The 14,602-nt window shown below is 44.8% G+C and overlaps 1 protein-coding gene across 1 annotated transcript in view; it reads left to right on the plus strand.

Moving 5' to 3' along the window:
- CHP1 (calcineurin like EF-hand protein 1) overlaps positions 1 to 14,602 on the plus strand; it is a 195,942-nt gene that overhangs the window by 6,867 nt on the left and 174,473 nt on the right. Inside the window, exon 2 of the mRNA XM_086937194.1 lies at positions 9,605 to 9,677. Coding sequence (XP_086793320.1) covers positions 9,605 to 9,677 — 73 coding nt within the window. The remainder of the gene's footprint in view (positions 1 to 9,604; positions 9,678 to 14,602) is intronic.

The following is a 14,602-nucleotide window of genomic DNA, read 5'->3' on the forward strand; positions in this document are numbered from 1 at the left end:
ATACATTTACATTTACAATATGAGACGGGCAGAAATTAGAGCGCGAAAACCGCGTTAAACAGTTTCCAGCGCGGTCGAGAAAACGCATGGTGGAAACAAAGTAAAGCAGTGCCCAGATGCAAATACATTAACTGATTGCCTCCGTGAAGGGCCCCCGCACACGCGCTGCTTTCACCATGGAGCGCGCCGATGAGAGTGCTCGGTAACCTTTGCACCCCTCGCCCCCTCTGGCATCCGCTGCTGTGATTATCTTGCCAGCTTCCGTGATGCCTTCGTGCAGCTTCACCGTGTGCCCTCGGCAGGAGACGTGCTTCTATCCAGGGGTAACCTTGGCGTGTGCTCACAGCGCTCCCTGCTTCACCTTGGCCTTTGCACGCACATTCCGCACTTATTCCGTGACCTTGTGGGCGCACGGAAACGATTTGATGAGAACAAAGACGACCCGCGTACCGAGCACGCCAGGATTGTATTGTGTTCGCATTTGCATAGGAGGCATTGCACTTTTTACCGAGTACCCCGGCCACTGGAATAATGCGATTATGCGGTAGCGGCTTCATTTTGGATTTGCCATATAACCCATCATCTGCTGCATAATATGTAGATTGTTACAAATGATGTGTCTAGCTCAAACGGATCAAAAGTTACCAAAAATGTAATGGTGCCTGTTGCTGTGCAACAGAAGGCACTTCGTAAAAGTTGACTGTTCACTTCTATGTTACATATTTATGTATTTGTGTGTTAAACTAATACCAATTAGATGAAACCTTTGTCCAGAATCTCAAATTGCGATTCGCAATTAAGGAATACCTCCCCATTCATTCCTATGGGCCTAGAGGCCCATAGGAATGAATGGGAAGACCTTCTCAATTTGCAATTAGCGAATCGCAAATTGAGACTGCAATTTCAAGGGTGCAAGAGTGTCAAAAGGACACCCTGTTGCACCCCTGAAATAAGCATGGGTGCACATGTGGCACACATACATGCCCCAAGGGCATGTATGTGTGTCACATGGCACTATGAACAAGCATTTGCAATGCTATAGGTCTCGCATTAGGAAAGTTTGAGCTATTGGTCTTGTAAATGACACATTTTATATTTATGTGTTGGTTTTGAAAATAGCTAAATTAATAGCTTAGTCATTTACAATGCCAATACTTTTAACTTTTGCAAATGTGACACATAGCATTTGTAATGCAACATGTTTTGTATTTACGTGACTTAGATGTATTGATATTACAAATAACAATGGCTTTTAATTTTTTTAAATAATTAATACTTAAATAACATTTATTGTAATTTATAATGGCAATAGCTTAAACTTTTGTAAATACCTTTTGTGAAGATTATGTTCAGTGTATTTTATTGTGACGAAAATCCAACAACAGAAGTGAAATATTAACGTCTTTTTGTGCGTTTGTAATAAAGCTTTAAACATTGAGAGAACATATTTGAACTAGTTGTTGTTGAATGGTTGCACTGATTGATGCTGTGGTGGCGCAGAGGGATGTTGTGGTGGCGACGAGTGATGCTGTGGCGTTCAGTGATGTTGCAGTGCCCCTGAGTGATGCTGTGGTGCCCCTGAGTGATGCTGTGGTGCCCCTGAGTGATGCTGTGGTGCCCCTGAGTGATGCTGTGGTGCCCTTGAGTGGTGCCCTTGAGTGATGCTGTGGTGCCCTTGAGTGATGCTGTGGTGCCCCTGAGTGATGCTGTGGTGCCCCTGAGTGATGCTGTGGTGCCCCTGAGTGATGCTGTGGTGCCCCTGAGTGATGCTGTGGTGGTGCGATAGATAGATAGAGGGCGATAGATAGATAGACAGAGTGAGGGCGATAGCTAGATAGACAGAGTGACAGCGATAGATAGATAGACAGAGTGACAGCGATAAATAGATAGAGTGAGGGCGATAGATAGATAGAGTGAGGGCGATAGATAGATAGAGTGAGGGCGATAGATAGATAGAGTGAGGGCGATAGATAGATAGACAGAGTGAGGGCGATAGATAGACAGTGAGGACGATAGATAGAGTGAGGGCGATAGAGTGAGGGCGATAGAGTGAGGGCGATAGAGTGAGGGCGATAGATAGATTCATAGATAGAGAGTGAGGGCGATAGAGAGATAGAGTGAGGGGAATAGATAGAGTGAGGGCGACAGATGTGTGTGTGAGTGGTTGTATGTGTGAGTGGTTGTATGTGTGAGTGGTTGTATGTGTGTATGGTGGTGGGGTTGTGTGGGGGGGTTGGGGTTGTGTGGGGGGTTGTGTGTGGTTGGGTGTGTGGTTGTGTGTGGGTTTTGGGTGTGGGGCTGGGTGTGGTTGGGTGTGAGATATTGTGTGTGGTTGTGTGTGTGTGAGCGGTTAGAGAAGGATGGAACGGGTGAGTGAAGGAGTGAAAGGGTGGATGAATGAGAGAAGGGATGGATGGATGAGAGAAGGAGTGAAAGGGTGGTTGGATGAGAGAGGATGGATGGATGGATGTGTGAAAGGATGGATGAGTGAAAGGATGGATGAGTGATAGGGTCAGTGGATGGATTCATGAATGGATGGGTGGATGGAAGGATGGATGGCTAAATGAAAGAGGAATTGAGAGAGAAAGGGAGGATAGATGGATGGATGACTGAAAGGGTGGCTGGGTGGAAGGATGAGTGACTGGGTGGATGAATGAGTAAGTGAAAGGATGGCTTGATGCGTGAAAGAATAGATGGCTTGATGACTGGAAGAGTGGATGGATGAGTGTACTGGTGGATTAGGTGAAAGGATGAATGGAGGAATGGTTGAGAGAAAGGGTGGATGAGAGATGGATGAGTGGAATGATGGATGGATGGAAGGATAGATGATGGATAGGTTTGCAAATGGTTAAATATTGATATGGATGGGCACACAGATTGAAGGACAGAATGAATGGTGAAAGACTGAATGATGGATGAAAGAGTGATTACCCCTTGAAACCCCCATCCTCTTAAGTACATTTCCTATAGATTGACTTTCACATTTATATGAGTCATTGTCTCTATATATATATATATATATATATATATATATATATATATATGTATGTGTGATGTAACGCACTCGGACACCCTGTCCTACTTACTTGGGATGAGGAGCACGATAAAAGTCATTAAATACACATGAGTCTACGTGAAGAGGAGGGCCACCATTGGAGGGTGGTAGCAAGGCCAGACTGGCCAGAACGAGCATCGGGCGTTTCCCTGGGAGGCTGGAAAGGTGTGGGTGGGAGGGGGGTGGGGGGGGGGGGGGTGCGGCTTTGTTACCACAAAAAGACCTGCACATTTGCTCAAAGCTGCACGCGTAGTGAAAATCCATGAAGAGCACAATTTTCTCAACCTTGTACTTAAGTAGTTGTCTATTTACTTACTTCTATACTATTGCGCAACCTCTTCTTGTGTGTCTGGAAAACGTACATTTTTTCCTGAATTTTAAACCTCCTGTCCTGAATTTTTGTCCTGAATTTTGACCCTTTGTCTTGAAGTTTTACACCCACCGTCCTGAATTTGCACGCATGCCAGTTGGTCACCCTAGCGCTTGCATATGCGCATGCGCTGGTCCTTAAGCGGAGACGCACTGTCCCTTAAATTGCATTGGAAAGGCTTGCAGACGCCTCTGTTTCTACACGAGGCATGTGGATGCTTTCACTGCAGCCCGAATCACAGCATTACATCAGCTGCACGCCTCAGGGTTGAACAACAGCCCGAATACAATAACCTGCTGCCAGGACAGGAAACAATGCTCGACTCGTGCTGTGAGCGTACAGCACGGAGTCTAGTGTGTTTTTGCGTAACGTCTGATTAGATCTCGACGGAAACTATGCCGGGGTCCCTCTGTTCCCGATAGAGAACAAAAGTATGTGTGGTCATGTTGGACAGGCCTCGTGGTAGGCCCGACCCCTCCCCGGATGGCGGGTCGCGGATCACTGCTACCCCTGTTCCCCTGACAAGAACCACACCTGCAGCCGCCGGGCCAACCCCCAGCTCTTCCCCGACGGGGCCCCGGCTCATAACCACCACATTCTCGGCTGGCCCGGGTTCCTTCACGAACCACCGTCCCCGGCCCAGCCGCCATCTTGGACCCGTCCCGACCAGGCCTCGTGGCCGCGGGTCGACCTCAACCTCAGGCCAGCCAAGCCCCGACATCGAGGCACCACCGTCCACCCAGGGGGTAAAGAGACCACTTGGCAAGTCAATGGAAGAAGGAGTGTCGATGGCTCCCTTCCGCCAGGTTTCGATCACCCCCAGCCTCCCTGGGCGCTGGCTCCAACCCCCTGCTGGGTGTCTGGACTCCCTCATCCCGGACCCCCCGACCTCCAAGTGCGAGGGTCCGGACATCAAAGTGCGCCAGACCTATAACTGGGGTAGCTCCAGAGCAGGAAGGCAGTTGTATCCTGGAGTCGAGAGACACCGAGACAAACTCATCCTTGGAGGCCTGCCGGCGCTGCCGCGGCTCCTCTTCGTGAACCAACTTTGAAGGCCTGCTGGCGCTGCCGCGGCTCATCCTCGTGAACCATCTCCGAAAGCCTGCTGGCGCTGCCGCGGCACATCCTCATGAACCATCTTCGTAGGCCTGCTGGCGCTGCCGCGGCCCATCCTCGTGAACCATCTTCGTAGGCCTGCTGGCGCTGCCGCGGCCCATCCTCGTGAACCATCTTCGTAGGCCTGCTGGCGCTGCCGCAGCCCATCCTCGTGAACCATCTTCGTAGGCCTGCTGGCGCTGCCGCGGCTCATCCTCGTGAACCATCTTCATAGGCCTGCTGGCGCTGCCGCGGCCCCTACTTGCGACCCCTCCAGCTCGAGGATTGAGAGCTATACACCAGCTACCCCTGTACCGGACCGGTACTGAGACTGTCCCGCTACCCCCTTTCCCAAGAGACTAGAATTGAAGGGATCATCGTATCCTGGTCCTGCTGTATCGTCAAGTTTAACCTGCCTAAGAATACCGATAAAAGTGTACAGAACCTATCTTTGTGTGGGGTCCTTCTATGGGGTGGTAGTTGCTCGTCCGTACGATTGAAGGAGAGGGCCCTCGCCAGGAGGCCTCTCCCCCTTGCTCGGCCGACCCTCCGGGTTCCCGTCTAACAGGTCATGACATTATAAATCACACAATGGCGGCATTGTCACATACCCTGTACAGCTTGTTTCGATATAACGGGCATTGCACCAGTTAAGTAAGCCAACCACAGAAAGCAGGCTGTCTAATGGAAGCCGTTAGCTGTATTACACAAACTTTAACAAAATAGACCACACCTTAGCACTTTTCAACATCGAATGCCTGGATAGTACCCATGGAACCTTACTAACAGTTCAAAGTTACATTCGACGTTTTAAGTGGGCCGTCGGGTGAGTGATGTTACAATACACCTCACATCCGGATGACGTCACCAAACGAGCCAGCATTCTAAAATGCCAATTATTGGTGATTCTTAAAGGAGCATTACTGGTAGAAGAAACCTGCTTTTTTCTTTACACCGAATGGCCCCTCTACATGTAGAAGCTTTTAACCACTGAATCGTTTTGATCTACATTAGCGTTGTTGGCCTTTGCTATTAAAAAAAAATGTCTTAAAGTTTAATGAGGCTGTGGATTGCCCTATAGGCCAGTCCGACCCTGGGGGACGGGTCACAAAAGGAGAATTTGCTCGCAAAAGTGTTTATGCGCGCCCAGTGCTTATTTTGTGCTGGCAGTTGCAAGTGATGGCATTGGCACTCTTAAATGGGGAGAAGGTTTTTATATTCATCATTAGACTCCGAGCAAGAGAGAGATGCAAACAAAGGAGAAACAAGCATATGGTGATGGGGTGTGAGGCCGGCCGAGCGCACGCTGGGGGAGCCTTTGAAATCTGCTGGCAGGGGGAGGAAGGTTGACGAGATGCAGGCCCTGCAGTAAATGAATAATTATGGGAGGAGAGATGCTGGCCTGAGGCAGAGCGCACCATATGGAGAGGGAGGGGGTTGGGCCGAGTGCAGGAGAAATGCTGCTGGCAGGGGGAATGCTCGGGCAAGCTCGTGCATGAGGAGCTTGTCACGTGATTCTATTCACATGAACTGTTGAAAATCCTGCTGTTAGAAATTTTTTGGTTTAGCAGTAATAGGTTCGAGTAAACTCGACCTAAAAATGCAAAAAAGTGCATTTTTCAAAGAAATCGCAAATTACCACCAACTTGAAGTTGGTGGTAATTTGCGATTCCTTAAGGACAAATTGCACTTTTTTGGTGCTTCTTACATTACATTTAAGGAATCGCAAAATTTGCTATTCCTTAAATGCAATCGCAAAATAAGGAATCGCAAATTTTGCGATTCCTTATTTTGCACGCAGATATGCTTCATACATACCATTTAGCAAAAATGTGATCGCAAACGCCGAAATTCTGTGAATTTCGGCGTTTGCAATCGCATTTGTGCTTGATACATATGGCCCCAAGTCACTTGAATCTTCTGTGGGAATCACAGGTGGAGAAGGTACTTCGGAAAGTCCTCATGGTGTGAAACGTCGACTTGGTCAATTGACCACTTGGAATTTATGCTGAGTGCAGAGTCCATTCTGATTCCTAGATTTTCTACTACAATTGATATTTTTGGCGGTGGTACTAGTTCTACCAAACAGAATGTTAATGTTTCATCATTTTTCTACTCTCCCTACATGAATATTTCAGTTTTTAAAACATTATTTTAAAATGGTTCAGTGTCATCTGATGGTCTATGCTTTGGGAAAGTTGTTGAGGTTTGAATTTCCTATGTCTTTAAGACTTTCCAGCTTCGTGGCAGGGGTTTGATGTATATGTTGAGGTGGGCATAGATAACTACATTTTTTTGAACACTCCTGTTTTGGTGTTGTAAATTGTGGAGACGAAACGGGGCCGATGGATTATGGAAGATCTGTCTTGGAGGTGGTAGGGTATCCACTCAAGAATTATTACAGGGATACCAATTCATTTGCTAAGCTGTTCTTGTCAACAGTGTTTTTTACTTTGTGCCATCTGGCGATTAGAGCTGAGTCTTTTCCAGTGGCACACTTTGTGGTAGTTTTAGAATAGTAGATAGTCATTTAAAATTGCGAATCTTACATTTTTGCTCTTTCAATTATTTTGCTTTCTAACACTCGGTTTGAGATTAGTCTGTAGGTATTAGTGTCTTCTAGGTCCACTTTGTTCTTCATAATTTAGAGCACTTATATATGCTTTGTTTAATTCCTGTCGAAAGAGGCCTTTGTGTAAAGAGTTATTGAATATGTTAAGTTCATTGCAGGGATAACTACTGAGATCAATAGAAGGATTTGTTGAATATTTGTGGGATGCATGGATCTGAAGGGAAGCTGCCAGACTCTTTGGCTTTCACAAAATCATGAGATTCAACGATTGTTAATTCCTCGAAGATGCTTGGACTGAGTTTTTTTCTTGAGTGATCATCTTAGGAACCTCACCAAAGTGATAACTGTTTCTTCAGTGTGCTAGATATGAATCAAAGGAGTCGGCGTTGGTAATGTCGTTTGTGACAAGTTTGATACAGAAGTCTTGAGATTGAGGAAATGTTACTTGGTCGACTTTTAGGTTGCAGAATTCAGGTGGTCTGAAGAAAGGTCCTCAGTTGGGCATTTGGGGGTACAGATTGCGCTTGTATAGTGGATTTTCTTGGTCTTCGTAATGGTTTATTTATTTATTTATTTATTAACCTCTTTTGCCAAGAGATTTCTTCAATTTGTGCCAGATGGCTGTGCATCGGTCCAGTTGTAATGTGAGTGTGTTTAGCCTAGCCTGATTTAAGATGGCATTTGATTTTGACCTGTTTGGTTTGTCAACCCAAATGTTTTAAGTGTCCCAAGTATGCACAAAAGTCTGAACGGCAGCTCGGATATTGCGCCCAAAAAGGCATTACAAGAGAATTTAGGAATGGGGTTTCATTTGATCAGAAGTACTTCACAACCTAATATTGTAATGTCAATCCTCGTCCAATTTAATGACCATAATATCCTTGAAAATGGTTGGTGGTGTTCCTTTTTTCTTGACTTGGCAATTATGAATAATGCTTCAGTATCTTAAGTGATTGCTACATATTGTACTGGCAATGTTTCCTATAGCAGCAATGCTCTATACAAATATCAAAACACTACTGCATGTTATTCAATACCCTTATGGTGACCTGTTTTCATTAGATTCGGATCTTTGTGAAGTTCTAGTAGTTGTGCAATCGCTGCTGGCCTCCATTGTGTTGGTCTGGGGTTTCTGATAACATCAGTATTTTATATTTCTCTTCTCTTGCAAGTAAATTAACAGTGAAGGGTGGAGTAAGAATTTTGATCTCATCAAAACTTTGCCTTCAAAAGTTTTCTGCAGCACCGACACCGAACGGCTTAAAAGGAGGAGGAAACGTCAACATACATTTAACACCTAACTCGGAATGAAGGCAGTTCTAGAAAAGCAGATCGTTTTTCTGCTTAGTAAAGTTTCGTGCATTAAAGTTGAAGGTGTGAAAGATCAATACTTAAGTCCTTGAGGGAATAATAATGTTAAATATGTGTTTGGCGTCCTTGCATTGGCATTCTTGACCCTTCTGTATCTTATTTCCCTACTACAAGCCTCTTGTGCAATTGCAATTGTGGTTTTCCATGCCAAGTTCCCCCGTGTAGTCTGACTGACCTGTTTTTTTTTGGTGCCCAGAAGGCACGTAACCAGAGGCTTTAAAGCTTACGTGCAGTGTCTGCCATTTGTTTGTTTGGGCTATGGCTGCTTTTATATCGGGGAGATTTTTTAAAGAGTAGATTTTGCAAAGTGATTCCGCATCCCAAGCATTTTCCTCTCATGATGTCAGGCGTCTGAGACATATTCATTGTGTACCTCTTTAGTGTTGATTCAGGCTTGTCTGAGACTGCCATTGTGTTCTTGGCACACACTGATATTTGGCAGTAGTGCTTGGGAGTAAGGTGGCAGGAAGGGTGATCAAGGCTTAGTGTCATGGGGGGGCTAGTTCTCGACCCTGTGAAACATGCCGTTTTTTCAATAGAATGTGATCATCCTCCGTTGCCAATGCATGATTGGTATCCTCGCCACTTACTGCACTAAGAAATTCAATTTACTTTTAATATTGCCTTGTTTTCATCAAAGAGTTCCCTGTTGTGCCTTAGACCATAAAAGATGGCTAGGAGGTTAGTCTTGCGTGCATTTTCATTTAGTAGGGACCTGTTCACAGCCAGATAATTGCTGAAGACCCCGGCCAAGTCTGTGGATCACGACCCGGATGTCACTGTAGTTAACAGAGCAGCAGTTTTAGATGCAGCAATATCTGCGTTCTGATGCCACGTGTTTAGTAATGAGAACGATGGTGCAAAAATAACTTGTAATTTAAATGTCGCATCTTAATCCTTGCATGACTTGTGCAGTACAAGGCTTGTTTGTGTTAACGGGCATGCTGTAATCTCTGTCGATCGCCTGTATTCAAGCTGTGTCTGTACAGCAGCACTCTAGATTTATTATGCATTAATTTGTTATATAATTATGTCACCAGTTTAGCACTTTTTTTGCCCCCGTTGAATATTTCTCCTGACAACAAAATCTTTCTGATGTGTGTGCGGTTTGGTTGATGTGACTGTGCTTGTTTCTCCCCAGTTTCCCACAGTCAGATCACTCGGTTGTACAGTCGTTTCACCAGCTTGGACAAAGGCGAGAATGGGACGCTCAGGTACGTACCGCATCTTCTATTGTACATTCGTACACACAGTCTCATGTGAGCTCTGCATGTCTGATGTAGGGAGGGGCTTTTTGCTGCTTTGGAGGAGCTGGAGCAGAATGCAGATGAAACACAATAGGTTTCCTGCTCCTTGATAAATGCATTGCAAAAACCGGTCTGTCCTCCCTTTGGGAGTTTTATTGTAGTTATGCTAGTTAGATGACGATGGCGCATGCCATTGTTCTCTCCCACGAGGGCAGATGGAGTATCTCACTGCCTCCTCCTTAAGGTTATGTTGGAGCTGTCAAAAAATATTGTTCAGCGTTTACAGATGAGTCCGTGTTTATTGAAAAAAATGAATTTTCTGAGTCTTATTGTTAACCATCATCTATGAAGTCAGGCTTTCAAGCACAAGGTAGTACTCCAATATATACCCTACTGCATACTGGGGCTTTAAATGAATCACCTGATAGTATTTCCAAGAAGAGAACAAGCAGATGCCTAGCTGAGCTTCAGAGAATTTGCAGATGATATTTATGAGTTGCAAGAATGTAAGCAGGTCTGGCTGAGCAGGTTGTGAATGTTCACACCTCGGCTGCTTGGACGCAGTGCATCCATGTTTCGGAGGCTGGCATATGTAGGATCTGTTCGCATGAGCCAGAAAACCTAACTGCAGGAGGTTTGTTACGCCACAGACGGCAGTATGCAGGAGGTTTGTTACGCCACAGACGGCAGTATGCAGGAGGTTTGTTACGCCACAGCAGGCAGTAGGGATTTACATTCTTGTACAGAGCATGCCGCTATCTTCTCTTGCAAGGGTAGGCTGGGACATGCCACTCTCTATATTGATGGGTAGAGTGGAGTATACCACCCGTTTCACAATGATGTGATACAAATAATGACTTTTCCTGCTGAGTTAAGGACTGCACCATTGACATATCCTGTAGAACTAGGAGGATTACTGTATTGTTTCCTATACTGCAACTTTTCTTCACAATATGAGTGTCATCTCACAAGTAGTAAATGTAGTATCTTATTTATTTTCATTAAAAAAATATAAAAGCGTACACCGAATACATTACGATAAAAATGTTGAATAAAGCTATCACTGTAATTGCTAAGACAACATAAAATATGTAATTCACTACAAAAGCTAAGTTCATTGTAATTTAAACTATCATTTTTTTACAATCAAATAAAAAAAAAAATTGGTGAATATACGAAACCATGTTTTAAGCGTCTCCGAAAAGCTTACATAGTCAACAAAGACTTTCACTGTTAACCCTAAACAGACTCCTACTATGTCAAGAAGAGGAAAAGATTAGCGCTAAGGGCCTGATTACGATACCGGTCGGAAAGGCTCCGAACGGCATTCGGATTTTCCTAAACCATGTCGAAACCTATGTTTACTACAGCGTCGAAAACCTTTCCAACCGACCGATTATGATGGAAAGTTAACCGTTCGGTCATTCCGACTCACACTTCAAACTTTTTAAAATTGTATATGATTAATAAAAACCTTTTTCAAATTTGTTGTAAAATCTCAAATTTCGTAAATTCGATACATTTTTATAAATCGGTAAAATGTTAAAGGATTCAAATAGAGTTTAAATGCTAAGAGGTTACTAGAGACGTCTTATTATAATTGGACTTCGGTGGCATAGATTGTCCTTCCCCGCTGACCATGAGGGTCCCCAATGCACTTGCTTCTTCCATTTTATTGTTAACAATGGTTAAGAACGTTACTAGTTTTCAGTTGCGGGATCATTGGAGTTGAAGCATGCTATCACTACTTGCCGTCATGTGCGGATCCCACGGGCATTAAGTTCTGGTTTGAATAGAGTGACCCTTTCTTGCTTTAAGTGCATACAGGTGCAAATCAAGTGTGCCTTGTCCTCCATTCTCTTTCTGCATAGACGACAGTTAGTTGTAGCTTGCCCCCTTTGCCATGGTGGTAGATGCAGGGTGGACGGCAGCTTCCCTAATCGGTAATTGAGAAATTTTTATTTTATGCAGTGTGCATACCCCAAGCTGAAATAGGTTTGTGGGCTGAGTGTTTTATAGCTAATAATAGTCATCCATGCATGGCTCCGTTTTTCAAAGGTGGCTTTGTCGTCTAGTAGCGAGAGGGTCTTGATTGTCCTACGTACTGCTTTAAAAAAAGTTTATACGAGGTTGGAGTCTCCCAAAGCGGGGCAAGCCCTGTAGTTGCTATGCTACTTTTTAAATAGTTCCTGGCCGGTCGTTGTGAGCTGAGCTGCAGCTCCTTCCATAATGATTGTTTAAAGTGTTCTCTGTGGCATCCCTAATTTTGTGCCAGCTCGTTAGGTAAGCCCTTGTCTTGCAAGGTGTTGATTGGTGAGCCTAAATTCCAATATATTCTGAGCCGCCAAGACATAAGTAGGTATGTTAAAAAGAATCCTATAAGCTCTGATCTTAGAGCTGTCAAGAGTCTTAGAGTCCCTCCCTCTCAGAGCAACGCTTCCATTTGAGATGATTGGTAGGATTTGTGCTTGAGAAACCTGAAGCAAGGGAGAGAGCCTGGGACCTGTCAGCTTAGTTTTTAGCTGTTTCAGAGATATTGCTCGACCCACACCTCTCCTTTTAATTGATTTGAGCTGGTCGGAAAATTGCCCACCGTTGTCCATGATTATTCCTAGATATTTATAGTTTGTGATATTCTGAATTCCGACGTTGCTCAGGTGCCAAGCATAGGAGCCTTTTGTAGGTCTTCTTATAGACATAGTTTTAAGTTTGTCAAGATTTACTTCCAAGAAGTTTTCTGTAGCATAGCTCTCTAGTGCGTTCAAGAGGTGCTGCAATCTTACTTTCGTGTGGCTGATCAGGATCGTCCTCATGTAGAATGCTGGACAAGGCCTTGCCACCTATCTTTGGGGTGTGTGCGTTGGGTAAATTTAGGGTTTGCATCAGGCCTGCAACGTACAATGTAAATGAAGTTGGAGCGAGCACACAGCCCTGTGGGAGCCCGTTTAGCCGTAAGGATATGCTTCGATGAATATATGCCATTGCCCAACCTAACCTACACCCAGGTATCAGTGTGTAGTTGTATTATCATTTCAAGCAGAGAATTCTGGATAGTCCAGCTTGTCAGTTTTTTCCACAATCTTGCTCGGTCAATATGATCAAAAGCAGCTTTAAAGCCTATGAAACAGAAGTGCAAAGTCTGTTCTGTCACCGTGGCTTTGTAGATGAGAAGTGACATTGTTAGGATGTTAGTGGTTGTACTGGTTGCTTTGCAGAATCCTGTCTGGTTGTATGGAATAATACCCTGGTCCTCGGTCCACTCTTGTTACTCCTCTAGTAGGGCGCCTGCAAAGTATTTAGCGCCTACATCAAGCAAGGCGATAAGATGATCATTTTTTGGAGAGGCTTTGTCGCCTGATTTTTGAATTGGTGAAATAATGGAGCCCTTCCATGAAGCTGGAAACTGGCTCTTTTGCCTATTATAGCAAAAGATTGGGTCAAACATGTCTTCCCAAAATGTTGCGTCCTGTTTGGAAAGGGCTGGAGGAATTCTGTTGGGTCCTGGGGCTCCCTCTTTTCTTCCCTTTATTATTTGTTGCTTAATTCTATCTGAGCGAATTGCCAGAACATGCTCCTGATGACGTAAGATAGTTCCCGGGGTGCTTTTATTGCCGTTCGCTGTTTGTGGTGGGGCCCAGAGTTGTGCTCGCCCGTGGTTTGGCTGGTGGGATATTAAAAGGAGATTCCAGGTACTGAGCCCAAATCTCCCCAGGAATGTGTGATGGCACTCCACTGTGTAAGGGGCACATTTCTTTGGTCACAAGCGAGCAAAAGTTCCTGCTGTTATTAATTTTGGAGACGTGGAATAGCCTGGCCCAAAGATCTTCTTCCCTGGCTCTCTTAATTTCCCATTTGATTTTGTTCACCCTTGATCTATGCTGGCGTAATGAGAGAATTAGGGTTGGAACTCCAGGGTTATATCTCAGTAGTCTGAGGCCCTTGTTAATTGTTTTTTTGGTTGTCCTTAGGGACACTGATGTGCGGTAGGTATTCTTCCTGTTGCCCACCCTTCGTTGGTCCATCTCTGCTTCGTTTTTGTAGAATATGCATTTGGTAGCTTGGTGATAAAATCTTACCGTTTGCTGACTGGGTTCTTTTTTTTGTTTGTTTCAGTCATGTAGGAGAAAGCTTGCTGCCTCCAGAAATTCCTCGGTATGTGCCAGTCAAAATGTAACTCTTTTAAGGTTAATTGTGTAAGGAGCTGCATCCCCCTGGTACAGATTCGAAAAGGGGAATACTGGCCTGCAGAAGTACTTCTTGTGGTTGATGTTCACTATCTGCTTTATAGCCAAGAGTAAACAAGGTCACGTAATGAGGAAGAGAAACCAGAGTGTAGTCAAAAGTCGACGTTATAGTCTCAGTGTAAAATGAAGCTGGTGGTGGAGAATCTTCTGCAAATATGCACTGTAATACTCGAAGGTTGATGTCCTTTAGGTCCTCCAAGATTCCTCTGGAAATTTTACTTGCTCTACCATGTAGGCTCTTCTGGTCGGGGATGCTCCAAGCCAATGAATGGGCAAGGATTTCTTCTGACGCCGGATAGCCCAGTAGGTGGAGATTGAAATCCCCTGAGAGAATGCAGTTGGAAGTCTCTTGTTCCTTCATAGTTTCCGAGAGGTGATTCAGCAGGTGCTTGGTATCTCTGGTTTTATATTTCGGGTTTATTTATGCGTTGAAGATTATAACTGCCTCATTTCTTTCCTTCGATGTAGAGTGAGTTTTTGATTGTCTTGACCAACCGGGAGGCAGAGAGGATTTCCACAGCGTTAAATGATCTTGTAACCGAAAGGTAGGTTGCCAGCCCCCCTGAAAGCCGCCCGCACTTTGCTTTTCTGGTTGCCGGTGTATGAAACCCTATGTACCTCTCTAGGTGGTGTGGTTCAGATGCCTAC

Source organism: Lissotriton vulgaris, chromosome 9 (genome assembly GCF_964263255.1).
Source record: "Lissotriton vulgaris chromosome 9, aLisVul1.2, whole genome shotgun sequence".
Taxonomy (NCBI): domain Eukaryota; kingdom Metazoa; phylum Chordata; class Amphibia; order Caudata; family Salamandridae; genus Lissotriton; species Lissotriton vulgaris.